The following is a 15,133-nucleotide window of genomic DNA, read 5'->3' on the forward strand; positions in this document are numbered from 1 at the left end:
TCGCCAGCTGTTCTCCCTGCTCCTGCTCTGCAAGGGGCATGCAGTGCTTAAAGTGAACCACCAGCTATTGAGCTGGTGGTTCACTCTAAGTGCCACGCACCCCTGGTGGGGGAGGAGACTTCACACACTCCCCCATCCCGAAGCTTTGATTGGCCTGGGGAGCATCAGTGCGTCCACAGGCCAGATCAACCTACTTCAAGAGCCAAATCTGGCCTGCTCTCTTGCCTACCCCTGATCTAATTCCTATATAAAAGGCAGAAAATTAAACAAATATTAAACCCACTCAGCTCTAAGATTAGCTTATTCAGACATCTTGTGACAAGTCACTTAAGAGATACTGGTTAGCCTTAACAGTTTAATATATATTCTTACTTTGTTACTAACTCTGTGGAGAAAGAAAGAGACCCTGTCTGGACTCATGAGCTCGATCTCAACTATGGAAGGGGAGTGGGGTCTAGTGGGTTACAGCAAGGGGCAGATACATTTCAGTGCTCTGTAAGATCAGAATGGCCATAATGGGTCAGACCAAAGGTCCTTCTGGCCCAGTATCTTGACTTTCGACAGAGGCCAATGCCAGGTGCTATAGAAGGAATAAACAGATGAGGCAATCCTCATGATCCATCCCCTCTCGTCCATTCCCAGCTTCTGGCAAACAGAAGATAGGGACATCACCCCTACCCATTCTGGTTATTAGCCATTGATGGATCTATCCTCCTCAAATTTATTTTGTTCTTATTGGAACCCTGTTATTGTTTGTGCTTTTCCACCATCTCCTGACAAAGAATTCCACAAGTTGATTATGAAAAATAATGTATTTTCTTTGTTTTAAATCTGCTGCCTATAAATTGAATTGGGTCAGTTTCTTCTGTTAAGTTAGTGAAGGAAGAAATAACACTCCCTTATTCTATTTTTCCACGCCGTTCATGATTTTCCAGACATTTAACATATCTCCCCCACCCTTTCGTCATTTATTTAGTCTTATTATCTATTCCTTTTCCATATGATTCCCAATATTCTGTTAATTTAAAAACTGTCACTGCACATTGAACAGATGTTTTCAAGTAACTATATACAATGATTCCAAGATCTCTTTCTTGAGTGGTAACAGCTTTTTTGTATCTATAGTTAGAATTATTGTTTTCCATGTGCATTACTTTGCAGTTATCAATACTAAATTCCCTCTGCTTTCGTGTTGCCCAATCACCCAAATTTGTGAAATCCCTTTGTAACTCTTTCTAGTCAGCTTTAGATTAGTCTCTTCCCACCCACTCCCACCCCAGCCATTTTTTCAAGAACATTTGTAAGTTTAACACAGTAATCCAAATGCAAATCCCAGCAGCCCAAAACTCATTCCTACTCTTCTTCCCCCAACCCCCCATCTTTTAAGTGGCGTACCCAGCAATTTTTTCATGATGATCTAATGATCATTCTATCAAACTCCGGTCATCTGAAGAAGTGGGCTGTGCCCACTAAAGCTCATGATACCGTCTATGTGTTTGTTAGTCTATAAAGTGCTACCAATCCATTTGTTGTTTTTTAAGTTTATTCTATTACTGGAATGAACAGCCTTTTGTTATTCATAATCACCCTACCTTTCTCTTTTTATAACAAACTCCCTACCCCAAAGGCAAAGCTGCAAACAGCTCTAACTCTGTTGCATTTAAGAACTTCCTTGAGAGTCAGGGCATGCAGCTTTAAGCAGACCTCAAGTATGAAATCCAAGGGGTTCAAACTCGGGGGGCTACTGCCCCACCTAGGGTCCCATAAATGGCGCCCTTGCAGTGAAGCCTCCTTCCTAGGAGCTGGGTGGACAAGGACTACCAGCAGTTAAGAGCTGACTGCTGCACTCCTGGGATGGAGGATTCACTATGGCAGCAAGGCCACCTCCCTAGGAGTGGAGCCGGCAGCCAGCTCTGCTCCTGGAGAGGTGCCCTGGGAGTTGGGACTGCAGGGGCTGGCAGCCCTGCTTTGGGGAAGGCTTTGCTGGGGCTTTGCAGTATAAAGTTAAGCTACAGAGCCCGCCGCATGTGTAATCACTAAGATTTTTCACAGCTACATGACAGGTGGGCAAAAGGGCCTCCATAGCCTGGAAGTCCTGCTACTCCCTGCTACTTGTTTCTTAAATGGTTATTTATCCATTATATTTTGCCAGATTTTAACTGTTTCAGTTTCACATTAACTGCTCAAAATATCTAATGAACTACTAAACGGAACCACTGAACTTCATCTACATACCTATAGAGGGTTCTTGTATGAGTGGAGATGCTGTGGCATTCAGACTCTGAACCAGGCTACCTAGTTCTTGAAGTGCGCAAACCATCACATGTTGGCTTGCAGCTACATCAGCAGCTCCTGATTTATTTTCACTGTTTGTATCATTCACAACTGCTTCTGCAAGAGAGAAAAATAAAGAGTCTTATTAAACTCTCATTCTTATTAAGCTCTTCCATTCATTTAATTTTGTTAACAATAATGGGAAAGTAATTTCTGAGATAAGAGCATTCACAGAAGGATCATCACCAAAATTACAATTTTTCAGTTATGATCATGGAATACAGGAATTCTGATGAAATTCCTGATATAATCTTAACTGTTGTTTTCAGTATGGCATTACACCATGAAAAAACATTCTGTAAAAATGTTACGGTACTCTTCCAGTTTATTGTCTCAATCTCCAGATCAATTCTACTCATTTAATAAGTAAAATTATGTATTTTAATCGCCAGCTTTGTAAAACTTTCCATGGCATCTTCAAATCAAAGTAGGGTCTTTCTTCTCAGACACTATCACAAATAATTAAAGATTCTGAAAGCCAAATTGTAGCTGCATTTCATCTTTTGAAACTCCACTGTCTTCAAAATATGGCCTCAATTATTACAACTGTACAAACTAAATTTCCGGAGGAATACGGGGGTGTACCTGAGAGCCTAATATGACTAATGTGATTAGTACAGATAGTAATGCATAGGAAGGAAAGAATACAGCTTCATTCTTGGAGCCCATGGACAGTTTTTGGGGGGGTAGCAGTTTGAAAAAAATCCTTTTACTATTAACTAGGCACTTTATATATAAATTATTGCATGGTGACAAATGCCATTCGTGCAGAATCTCTCTTCAGAGTTGAACCAAATTTTTTAATATAGAAAATTTAATAGTGCAAACTGATTGGAAAAAAAAGGTGAGTAGTTTAACAGCATAACTATAGTAATCATTCATTAGCAGAGAAGAAACATTATGAAAGATTTGCTTAACTTGTTTCCTATATAAAGAAAAACATTTCTTACCCACTGCCTTCATTTGCTTATCAATGGCTTGACAAATATCTTTGGCAGCTGCAATCTGTGCTTTCTCCCCTAATAAACTGCCTACGGTTGCTCTCAGGATAAATGACACACATCTTCGAGAGTATACTGCCTCTACATGAGTCTGAGTTGCACGAGGATGAGACACCAGATCCAGGACATGGGACAAAAATGTAGCAAAATTGCGCTCCAACCACTGACCTCCTAGTGTTGTAACAAAGACAACATATGCCTGCAAATACAATATATATATTCAATTCAAACAAATAAAAAAAAAGATATATTTATTCAGGCTAGAAGGATTTAGAAAGAGAAGAGGAAAGTCTAGTCAAAGCAAAACTCCAAAAAGACATTTTTAGGGTTTTATTATGTTAAGGTTAATTGAGCATTCCAATGGGGAGTATCCCTCATTCCAACATAGTGGACATTTTGCATATGTATCAGATGCTGGAAAGACATGCACCTTTTAAATCTGAGTTTTTTATTCCTGAGTTCCACCATCTTTGTACCAAAAAACAAAATAAAACAAAACAAAAAAAAAAAAACCCACACACCCACACTCCCCCCACAACCCACCATCCCTCAAAAAACCTTATAGTTAACTTACTCCAATACTAATACCAAAACTATTAACTACTGGACTACCAAACTGCGAGCTAACTCCAAGATCAAACTAGCCTCAAATTCAGGATTAGAAACTGCCCCAGAGTATTCCTGGAGCAGTTCCTAATCCTGCACTATACATTTTTAAATAGTTTTAAGGTAGCCTTAGCACACTGTGATTGGATGATATTTTTCATAGATCCAATAAAAAACAGCGAATGCCAACCTATAGTTGTCATATTCTCTAATTTTAAAAAAGCTTTCAAAAGTCAGCTAGCACTTCTAGCTAAAAAATTGTAGTAATGTTTATGTAGAGCAGTCAAAGAGAATTAATAAGTTGATACAAATTGCCAAACTAAGAAAGTACATTACACAATTAGCAATCTAATTATCTTAAAACAAATAAGAGAACAATAACTTAATAGTCTTCATATGTACATTTTTCCTCAAACAGGGTTAATAGCTCCAGTGTATGTATATATTGTTAATATATTTTCAAAAAACATCTTTTGGATTTCAGAAAATCTTTTTAAAAATTATCACAAACCTGTGTGACACCAACTCGCACTTCCCGATTGACAGACCCTCCTACTTTCAACATCTCACCACCACTTTTTAGGAATCCTGACCCTCCTCGAAGAAACCCAGTGGCCATAAGTTCTAAGACTTCCTCCAGGGTAGCCCGCTTCACATTCTGACGCATCACTTTTGGAAGGAGACACACCATTTTTAGATACACCATTAAACATTCCATATTTTTTCTTCAGTTTTATTACTTTGAATTGTCAGTGGAAGACTCCCCCTGTGGTCTTTATCAAGGTGTTTAAACAGCTGCTCTTAGCAAAAGCAAAATAAAACTACTATGATCAAGTCATTCAGACCTGTCTCAGACTACTCCTGCCAGCATACGTGTATACAGCACAGGTCTATGCAAATTCTTGAAGGGAGGAGAGAAACACAGTTGAAATGAAGGGAGATGACTAAATCTAGCTTCTTGTTTCCCCTCAGTAACATGGTTTTGGGGAGAAGCAGCATTCTGCATTTCTCCCTAGTAGTTCCCTCTGGCCATGCTGAAGGGACAAACCTGATATGCTGCAGAGGGTGCCACACATCTAAGCCATGTAACAAATTCATATATGGAAGTCTTATTTTTAAAAATAATAGACTACTCCCCCATTCGAAAGCTTCCATGTTTCAGGTTTGTGTGTGTCATGATGAAAGGGGTTAAGGGAGTAAGGAAGATAAGATAAAATAAGATACTTGGGCCCAGTTCTAACCTTCAATATTGAAAGATACACATCACTACAAATCTGCCCCAGGCGTCCTGATTCAGCCGCTGCTGAATCTGACCAGCAGTGGCTGAATCAGGAGCCTGGGGCAGAACAGCTGGGGTGCTGCCCGGTTGGTCCAGTAGCGCCCAGAGCGGCGCTACGGGACCAACTGGCAGCGCCCCAGCTGCTGTACCACAGGTGTCTGGAGCAAAGCCACGGATCACGGGGGCAGCGGGACAGCCCAGACGCGCCGTGGCTGTCAGCTGATCGCGCGCTCCGCGGCTTGGCTCTGCTTTACCCCCCCCACCATCCCCCTGGTCTGCAGACCAGGGGGACGGGGGGGGGGACGGGGGCAAAGCAGAGCCAAGCCTCGGAGCGCGTGGGCAGCGGACAGCCCTGTCCGCTGCCCACGTGTTCCGCCGCTTTGCTTCCTCTCCCTGGTCTGCTGGAGACCAGGGAGAGGAACCCCATTCGTAACTGCGGATCCGACATAAGTTGGATACGCGTAACTCGGGGACTGCCTGTACTGAGAGCCCATGCTATTAGCCTCATTTAACACGGACACTCTAATTGACAATATTTTTTCCCTTCTCTTTCCCTCCCAATCCCCTCTTTTTCTCTGCTATTTATTTGCAACTTGGTCCTCTTTACTCCATTCATCTGAAAAAGTGGGTTGTGCCAACGGAAGCTCATGATACTATCTACATTTTTTGTTCGTCTCTAAGGTGCTGCAGGACCATTCGCTGTTTTTTAAGCTTACTCTTACATAAGACAGTATACAAGTCCACTTATGAAGGATCAGAATCTGGTTCCTAAGACCTGCCTATGCTAGGAATTTTTTTTGACCTATAGATGCAAGCCTCCTGTGTTAGTGCCATGGAGGCTTTAGCACAGACAAGGCTCAACTGTTTTGACAGCCATAGGACAGACCACAGTATCTGTCTACAAGGATGACAGAAGGATATTCCAGCAACCATATATTTTACAGGGTCGATCAGGCTACAGTTGTCTAGTATATAAGGATACATCTACACTTGCTCCCTAGTTCGAACTAGGGATGCAAATGTAGCCAACCAAAATTGCTAATGAAGCGAGGATTTAAATATCCCGTGCTTCATTAGCATAATCTCGCCCGCGCACTATTCTGCTCATCAGCTGATTCAAACCAGGAAGTGCGCTCCGGGACGCGTTAGCTCCAGTCAAACCCCTTGGTTTGAATGATGAGTAACATTAGTTCAAATCAAGGGGTTTGATTGAAACTAGCGTGTCCCGGAGCACACTTCCTGGTTCAAATCAGCTGACAAGTGAAATAGCATGCGGGCGAGATTATGCTAATAAAGCGCGGGATATTTAAATCCCCGCTTCATTAGCAATTTCAGTCAGCTACATTTGCATCCCTAGTTCGAACTAGGGAGCAAGTGTAGACATACCCCCAAAAGACCGGGCATAGTATACAAAGGAAAAAAGACATGGTGTCATTTGCTGTCTTAAGGCTGTTGATATAATATAGTGTGTATGGGCAACAGGCCCATGTGACAGGTAAAACAAGTTGGAGATGTGTATGTACAATTCTAGTCTGGAGGAATCATAGTTGACATCTTAGCTATTGTGCTTTTGTTTTGTTTTCATGTTCTAGGTCATCAAAATCTCCTGGAGCGAATCACTTTTTTGCAAGTTAAAATTAATCTATTACCTTTATCTCTTTATGGGAATATAATAGGAAATACACAGACTTCATTTGTTTTTAAAATTTAAGTCTATGAAAAAATCCCTGCCATGAACTAAGACAATAACACATCATGCCATGCTGTCACATAATGCAGTACCTGTTGCTTGTTTTGGTATCAATGCTGTAGCCATGACTGTCCCCAAAAGCTTCGACACTGCAACTCGTACACCATAATTTGAGTTTTCCAGGGCTTTAAAACAAAGCGTTGCTACATTTTCTAGCTCAGCAGTCCACATAAATACTGCTTCGTTCTGTAGTTCCAGTAGGCACTATAGGAAAATAGAAATTCTTAAATACTACTACAGTCTTCTTTTCCTTTTTGCCAGTAAGCCTATGCTTAACTAGGTTTATGTGGCAGACATGTTAATACGGACACCGTTTTTATTGTTTTTTTTTTCCTCTCTCCCACTTAGCCCCAAATAATTTGCTTGCATTATCACTGAAGAAAAACCATGAGATTAAGCAAAAAATTCAAAAGCATGGCACCTCTTTTGTTTTAATATACTCAACTAGCCATGAAAATCTGAAGTAGCTCACACTGTCAGCCTTTTTGTGGCCACAACTGTTAGAGACACTTATTAGAAGGAGACACATCCAAGAGTCAAAGGACCTCTGGTACTGTAAACTGAGCAGTATGCACTAGTCATCACTGACAGAGGCCTCCTATGGCCTGCTGGGATGAAATATCCCATTCTACATGTTACGATACATAATGTGTAGTCTTCCTTGTCCAATGAGAGTGAACATCTCAAACTGACTGTTTGCTGAGCCTTTGCGTAACTCTCTGCTTCATCCATGTTCTCCCCTCTTTGTGGACAAAGTTCTTTTTGTGTGTCTTCATTGTTAATTTGGAATAACTTTGCTGAACAAGGTATACTAGTGAAAAATCAATATGCTGCATGCTATAGCCAGATTTAACAAGTATTGTACTATTGTGGGAAAGGTTTGAGGACTGTTATAAAATCTAGAACTCCAAGCATATATTTCTGATGCCCTTCCAATGTTGGAATGTGTGAAAGTTAAACAGAAGTTAATTTCTTATCTCGAATTTCGATTTAGAGAGCAGAAAAAACAACTAACAGATCATCTACCTGTGCAGCATTATTCCCTAGACAACATCTTTCGTGCCTTGTTTTAAATGACTAAGACTGGAAAAATTGGCTTTTGATGAAAGACTCAAAGAATTATTCATAAATAGGATACCTTAACCAAGCAAAAATAATGAAGGGATTAAAAACAATCTACTATATATTTTGAAGAGTTTGTTTGTTTGTGGATTTGTCTGTGCAAAATAAAGTCACACTTTACGATTACCTACAGATACCAAATTTTTCATAAACAATCCCGTCACTTAAAGTAGCTGAATGCACTACTTTTTAGACTGGAATATGATGGTTGAAAGGTTTAGATAATTATTTTTGTTTTTCATTGGAAAAAATTCATGACTATTATGATTGGAGTTCATAAACAAATATTAGCTAACAAAATTAAAATGGAGTTGCCTATTCAACTGTCAAAATTAGTTATAGAAAGAGTAATGGAAGCTTTATGAGTTTCTGATTCAAATGTACTATGTATAATTATTCAATAAAATGAATAATGTTTGAAATTTAAATCCTACAAATTTAAAACTATTCTTTTACTTCCCTTTTGCAAGCAAATTAATAACAAATTCTATTACATATAGTTCATTTCTTGAACTTTCCTATAATGTAATGTATGCAAAATCACTTTGCCTGGTCAACAACTGGCTTCACCTGCTAGTCTATAAAAGATGAGGAGAGGTTAAGAGGGAACAAGAGAGTAATCAGATTTTTTTTTAAATTAGCTGCATGTCAGGATCTATCAGGAAAATAAATTAACATGCTAATCTATTTAAAAAAGCAGAATAGTCTCTTAAGGGAAGATGTAGAAGCCCAATTACTTGGAACATTTAAAGCTACACTGGACAAGACATGAAGAAGTGTCGAGTTTAATTCCATATCTGTAGTTCCTATAATTCTGTCATACAACTTTAGAAAAATAAATAAATAAAACACTGAGAAAAGCACTTTCCCAAATGAGGATGCTGCTCTTCTAGTATCACTAATAATGTACTGGGAAAAAAAGTGGACTCTTACTTACACATTAATTACAATTTAACTTAAATACACACATATCAGAGCTTATGGAAGTACAGGAAAGGCATCATGCCGTCATAAACAAATATTTTGAATGATATCCACCATTTTATTCCTCCAAATTGAAAATAATTGGTATAAACTCAAAAGCAAAATCTTGCCATTCTCCCTCATAATTCACTTCATTGCCACCAATTTTATTCCAATAGCATCAACTACTACGGATTTCAGAAATATATCACACCATACAATAAAGAACAGGCAGCAAGCCCAACTATAGTAACCTAGCATCCAAAGCACAATGTGGATTTCTAAACTTTGTAAAAAATGTACCCACCTTAGCTACTGCACATCGTACAGCCATTGATCTATCCGTCAGCATAGACCGTGCATTCTTATAAATATCACGGTGGCATGAAGCTGCGGCACCACCCAGCCCACTTAGAACTTTCTGTAAACTCATTAATATTTCACTTCGGCCCTGAGACTGCATATGTGAAAAGAAAGCAAAGGACAAAAAAAAGCAATTCACAATCAACAGTTCTTCAGTTATTTGTACCCCAACTATCAACATTATAGTTCTATTACCTTCTCTTTTGGAAGATGCACATATTGGTGTGCATAGATGATACAAACTTATAAATTTAATTAAACCACTTAAGATAGTTAAAGACTGAAAAAATACCATGAAATTGTGTAGTATTCATGCAGTACTAAATGCTACATTTAAGTATATAAAATTATCTCATCGGTTATAAGTCATGTGCTCAAAGAATAGTGAGTGGAGGTCCGCTGTCTTTCCTAGATGGTATAGCAAGAGCTCCCTCTGCTGTTTCCATCTACTTCAAGTACACGTTTATTATGCACATATTTAGTATTATACATAAAGTGTGCTTCCAATATGAAACAGGAGAAGAAAATAGCACATATGCAGATGTCACTATTGTAAATGTGCAATCAATATTGCATTCAATCGCCTAGTTTAACATTTTGCATTTTATTTCTCACCTATATTAATAAGGAAAAATGGCGGCAGTGGCAAAGCTAGAACTTTTTGATGTACATAATTCATTAGTTCCATCCACAAAGCTTTAACCATCCAATACACATTTAAGTAGCTACACATATATATCCACCTTTTCTTATGTAACTACTTTTTCTATTTGGCACATTCCATATGCAAATGTCAGTCTCTCACAACTGTGATTTTTTTTTTTGAGTCTAGCAAAATTACTATACCTCAATGAGCACATGGAATGTTTCCACTATAAGGGTACGTCTAGACTACATGCCTCTGTCGCCAGAGGCATGTAGATTAGGCTACCAGACACAGTAAAATGAAGCGGCAATTTAAATAATCGCCGCTTCATTTAAATTTACATGGCTGCCGTGCTGAGCCGACAAACAGCTGATCAGCTGTTTGTCAGCTCAGCGCAATAGTCTGGACGCGCGGGTGGCGACATCAAAGGTATTTGTCGACCACCCAGGTATGCCTCATTCCACCTCCATGACAGGTACACAGTCAATAGCCATTTAGTTAGGTCAATATAGTGTCGCATGTAGACACTGTGTTAGTTACACTGACTGTTATTGGCTTTAAGAAATTCCACAGTGTCCCATATTAAAAGTACAATCAGTACAAGCGCTTCTGGTGAGGACATGCACTGCCAACACAATATGCATGCCAAAATTTTAAGCCACTTACATAATACAACTATATATCTTTACACTAATATGAACTATACAGATAGGACAGCTGTTAAAATGCATGTAATTGAGTAACCATGTAACTGCTGAAAATTTCAGTGGTTACACGCAGGGGGGCAGGCAGCTCCCCAGGAGACAGTGCACATGGGAAGGCAGTTTTTAAGCCATCTCCCTATGCATACCAGGAGTCTGCATGCAACCATGAAGGTTAACCAATAAGCCCAGGCCCATCGGGTAACCATATACACTTTCATATCCCTAATAGATAGCATCTTTATGCCCAGTACAGTGAACAACTGTGAAGACATTTTAACTAAGAAGATCGTTGTGGCTTTGAAAAAGCCCTAAATGTGTAGCCCTACAATACCCTTGTAACTTACCTCTGCACTTTTCAGAGACTTTAAGAGATTATTAACTGTTTCTGGAAAAGAACTGCCCAGCATCCTGCCCATTTTTTCATAAAAAGCTCCAACACATGCAACTGCAGCCCTAAAAAGACAAGATGCCTCTTAGTAACCTTTTTGTTAAAGTTTAACATACAACTTAAATGGAAGCATCCAACTAGGAGTAACTATACATTTAAAAAATAAACTTCTTTTTGTTGTTAATTATCTTCTATTAACTATTCAGTCATTACATTGGTTGTTTATATGTAGCTCAACCTAAATCAGAGAAGAGGGGGCTCTACATGCAAACAGGGATCCTTCTGTGGGGGATTCGTTGGCAGGATTTTTTCCGTGGGTCCTAATGCTACATAGGTCCGTAGGTCCTAATCCTTGTAAAGTCAAGCATATAGTTAAATCTTTGAAGGATTAAGGCCTTAAATGGTGCAGAAATTGGAGTTCAGCCAGACAGCAGCAAAACTGAGTTAACAGGTGAGAAGTATGTTACTCACATTTTGTTACATATGCCCTGTCAATTGAGAAAAGATTTAAGTTGTTTTACAACATACAAGCTCAAAATGTGTAGAATGCTGCACAATGCAGTTAAAGTTAGATATGCTAAAATCATTTGTTCAGTCAATTTTTGCACCCACATTTTTCCTTTCACTCTTTTTCAGATACTAGAATAACTGGGTTGGTTAGAGTGGTTTTCTGTTTTGGGTTGGGTTTTGTTTTGTTTGTTTGGAAGGGTGGGAGCAAAAGAGGAGGGTTGAGGTAGCAATGATTTTAAGCAATTTTATATTTCCACTAGACATACAAATGGTTCCAACACCAGCGTGACAGAAGCAGATCCTGTGTATACCAGGTCCATGAGAATGTGTAAACTGATATCACAAAGGAACAAGGCTTTCTTAGCTTAAAATTTTTAACAGACACAACTGAGAAGGCTCAGCAATAATTTTTCAATCACTGACAGCATCATCATCCAACCAGCTGTTCATTTCAAATTTATCAGAGCACATAACTCCTCATCAAGGACCCTTTGTATAAAAGGCTGAGAATCACTGTACTAGGATACCTGAAATGTGAACTGATGTTAAACAAACACAGAGCACAGAGATTATTTATTCAAGAGATACATACTGTATGCTACTTTAGATAAATACAAACAGTGAACACTCTTTCTGAAGAGCACCTAACATTACTTAGCAAAAAAGATAAAGTCCATGTTAGTGGCTAGCCTGTAATTTCCTATGCATCATTTAATTTGGCAGTCAGAATGTGCCTATAAATAACTGAAAAATTCTAAGTAAAGGAATTTGTTCAACGTTTATTCCGTCAGGCATTAGCTGACCTCTGGATGACACACACATGTAAAAATTAGCCCAGATTAGGAAATATTTCCTTACCTGGAAAAAACACTCTTCAAATTCAGACAGTAATATCAATTTTTGTTAGCTCTAATTCCTTTCCTCCATGCTTCCAATCTTGCTATTATGTCTCATTTATTTATATATTATATATGCATACATGTATATAACACACAGATACATACACATACAGATTAATGCAGATATATTAAATGCTCTATTAATAGCAAACATTCACAATTCTTAAGGCAACATTTTACTTACAATTTGGTTGGTAAATAAGCAGCAGTATCATCTTTACTCTTGATAATGTCATTACACTTATCAATTGTCTGAAAGACAGTAAATGTATCACCAATGCTATAGAGAGCGGCAAGATTTTTAGCTAGTAATTTCCGTGTGGGTGGCCCAGGGGAACTGCTAATGAGTCCAGTAAGTTGTTCCACAAGCTTCTTTTGTTTTTCCTTGACATCTATCTGTTAAAGGAAAATTTGTGTTAATCTAGTTTCTCCATTCAGGTGTAATTTCTACCTGTTTCCCACAACCTTCATATAGATTTTTGTTTGTTTTAATCCAAAACAATCAATACTATAGTATAGTGAACACTAGCACATACAAATGCTAAATGGAAAGATACAAGGTTGCTATTGTTGAGTTCTTACTGTTTTTATCATATATTATTTATTAACCATACAATATTACTTCACAAAGGATCCTTTAAGATCCAAGGACTATCCATTGCCATTTTTCATCTCTTTCCCCACACCATTGAAAAGGCCCCACACTAGAAGAGAAGAGCTTGATTCTCTGAAGTAAATATATTACCAAAGAACTATAGATCCTACTAAGTATTTTAGTTTGTAAGCCTATAATTTCAGACTCAGCACAGGTAACAATAAGCAAATAAGCACAGATATTTACAAAACTATAAGATAGACAAAAGTTTATATATACACTTATAGTTAGGACTCTATGTAAATCACAATTTTAAATTTTTTTTTAGAAAAATTCAGGACAATGCAAATGACAAAATACTGAATTTCATGGAGTTTTCATGGAATTAGTTTACAAATAGCATTAAGTCAAATTTCAAGGACAGAATGAATTTCACAAATAATGTTAGTCAATATCAAGGAGTCATTCCATCTTTGAAACTGACTACGGTACTTTATTATTTAAAATACTTAGTTGTAGACTTTTCTTAAGATCACAGTCAGAGACATTTTCATGATTTCTGTACATTCCATGAAATTGTGATTTACGCAGGGGCCTACCTATAGTCACTCTGTGGTTTGGCTCCCAGATACTACTGCCATTGTGATGGATATTCATTTTGAACCTTTCCTGAGCATGACATTAACTTGAAATTGTTTTAAAAAGCAAAATAGAGAAGGAGAAAGAAAGTTACCTTGTTGGCAGCTACAATCACTTTATCCAGAAACCGCAACCACTCAAAAATAAAGACCGGCCTCTTTGCTTCTGTTATTTGAGCCAAAGCCTCTTCATTTAGCAACAGACTGTGAGCTAGCTCCATCCTTAATATTTAAACTCTGATTTCACTGCAGAATCCAATATTGTCTCTAAAATAAACATAAAATGTAAAGCAGTAAAATGCTTTTGCTACAATATTTTTATGTAATGCAAATTAGTTTTCAGAGCAGAACTGCATTTTAAGTATAGTCTACAGTATCAGATCCCAATTCTACATACACTTACACTTGTTTAATTAAGCAGTGTCATAGAAATCAATGTGAACATTTATATAGCCTGCAGCAGTGAGCCTCTCAGCCTGGGTTAACAGAATTGGGCTTGCAGGGCTCATGCTAGGCTTTCAAACTAGTGGAAGTGAGCATTGACAGCTCAACAGCATATAACAGATGGTACACAGAGCAGGAACTGACTGCAGAAAGCCTTGAAAATGAAGATAAACAGTCTATGTTTGATGTGCTAGAGAGGGGAAAGCCAGTGGAGGAATGCAAAGAGAGGTGACATTGTCAAAGCAACAGGCTAAGAAAATTATCTTTGCAGTTGCATTCTGAATGTATATGCATCATTTGAGAGCAGTGTATGGTTGAAAGAAGGAGCTGTCTGGTAGACAGAACAGTAGAGAGGAGAAAAGGACAGTCACAATTTCTATTCCCAGTTCTGCCACTAACTTGTTGAGTGACACTAGAACAAGTTGCTTCAGGTTCCCCATCTGTAAAATAAGTATAAAATACTTCTTTACAGGGGTGACAGGACAATAAACTCATTTACATGTGCGAAGCTCTCAGATACCTTAGAGACAGGGGCAATAGAAATACCCAGGTATGCAGGAATCAATATTATTGATGATTGTTCGCCTCAACGTGGTGCTCCGCACCAGTCACTATATGAAGAGCTGCCCCTTCAGGCCCTGCATGCGCCCCCTCAGCCAACAAGCCAGCTGTCGGGTACAGAGGGGTAGGATGCCGCAGCCTGCATCCGCACAGGGAGGTACAAGCCCTGGAAGCCACAAATCGCTAGGATACGCCACAGGCCACCCAACCCCGCTGCCGAGCCAGGCTCCCTACCCGTTATCCCTGCACTACCAGGTGCCGGTGTAACGAGTCTGCGTCAGCCTCCCACCCTCACACGCCACCTCCGCAGGGCCGCCCCACCACTGGCCC

At 38.9% G+C, this 15,133-nt stretch overlaps 1 protein-coding gene across 6 annotated transcripts in view; it reads right to left on the reverse strand.

Moving 5' to 3' along the window:
• Positions 1-15,133, reverse strand: part of HEATR5B (HEAT repeat containing 5B) — a 79,015-nt gene that overhangs the window by 63,515 nt on the left and 367 nt on the right. For 4 of the 6 annotated variants that reach the window (XM_075924954.2, XM_075924953.2, XM_075924952.2 and 1 more), the window contains exons 2-9: positions 13,894-14,065; positions 12,750-12,961; positions 11,113-11,221; positions 9,363-9,512; positions 7,003-7,174; positions 4,453-4,610; positions 3,285-3,534; positions 2,236-2,391 (exon numbers count right to left, since the gene is read on the reverse strand). In XM_075924954.2, coding sequence (XP_075781069.2) covers positions 2,236-2,391; positions 3,285-3,534; positions 4,453-4,610; positions 7,003-7,174; positions 9,363-9,512; positions 11,113-11,221; positions 12,750-12,961; positions 13,894-14,019 — 1,333 coding nt within the window. In that variant the 5' untranslated portion in view covers positions 14,020-14,065. Of the gene's footprint in view, positions 1-2,235; positions 2,392-3,284; positions 3,535-4,452; positions 4,611-7,002; positions 7,175-9,362; positions 9,513-11,112; positions 11,222-12,749; positions 12,962-13,893; positions 14,066-14,762; positions 15,002-15,037; positions 15,056-15,133 lie in introns of those variants that run through there. The other 2 variants (XM_075924951.2, XM_006131294.5) reach the window with 2 other exon arrangements.

Source organism: Pelodiscus sinensis, chromosome 3, assembly GCF_052426305.1.
Source record: "Pelodiscus sinensis isolate ZL-2025 chromosome 3, ASM5242630v1, whole genome shotgun sequence".
NCBI classification, from domain to species: domain Eukaryota; kingdom Metazoa; phylum Chordata; order Testudines; family Trionychidae; genus Pelodiscus; species Pelodiscus sinensis.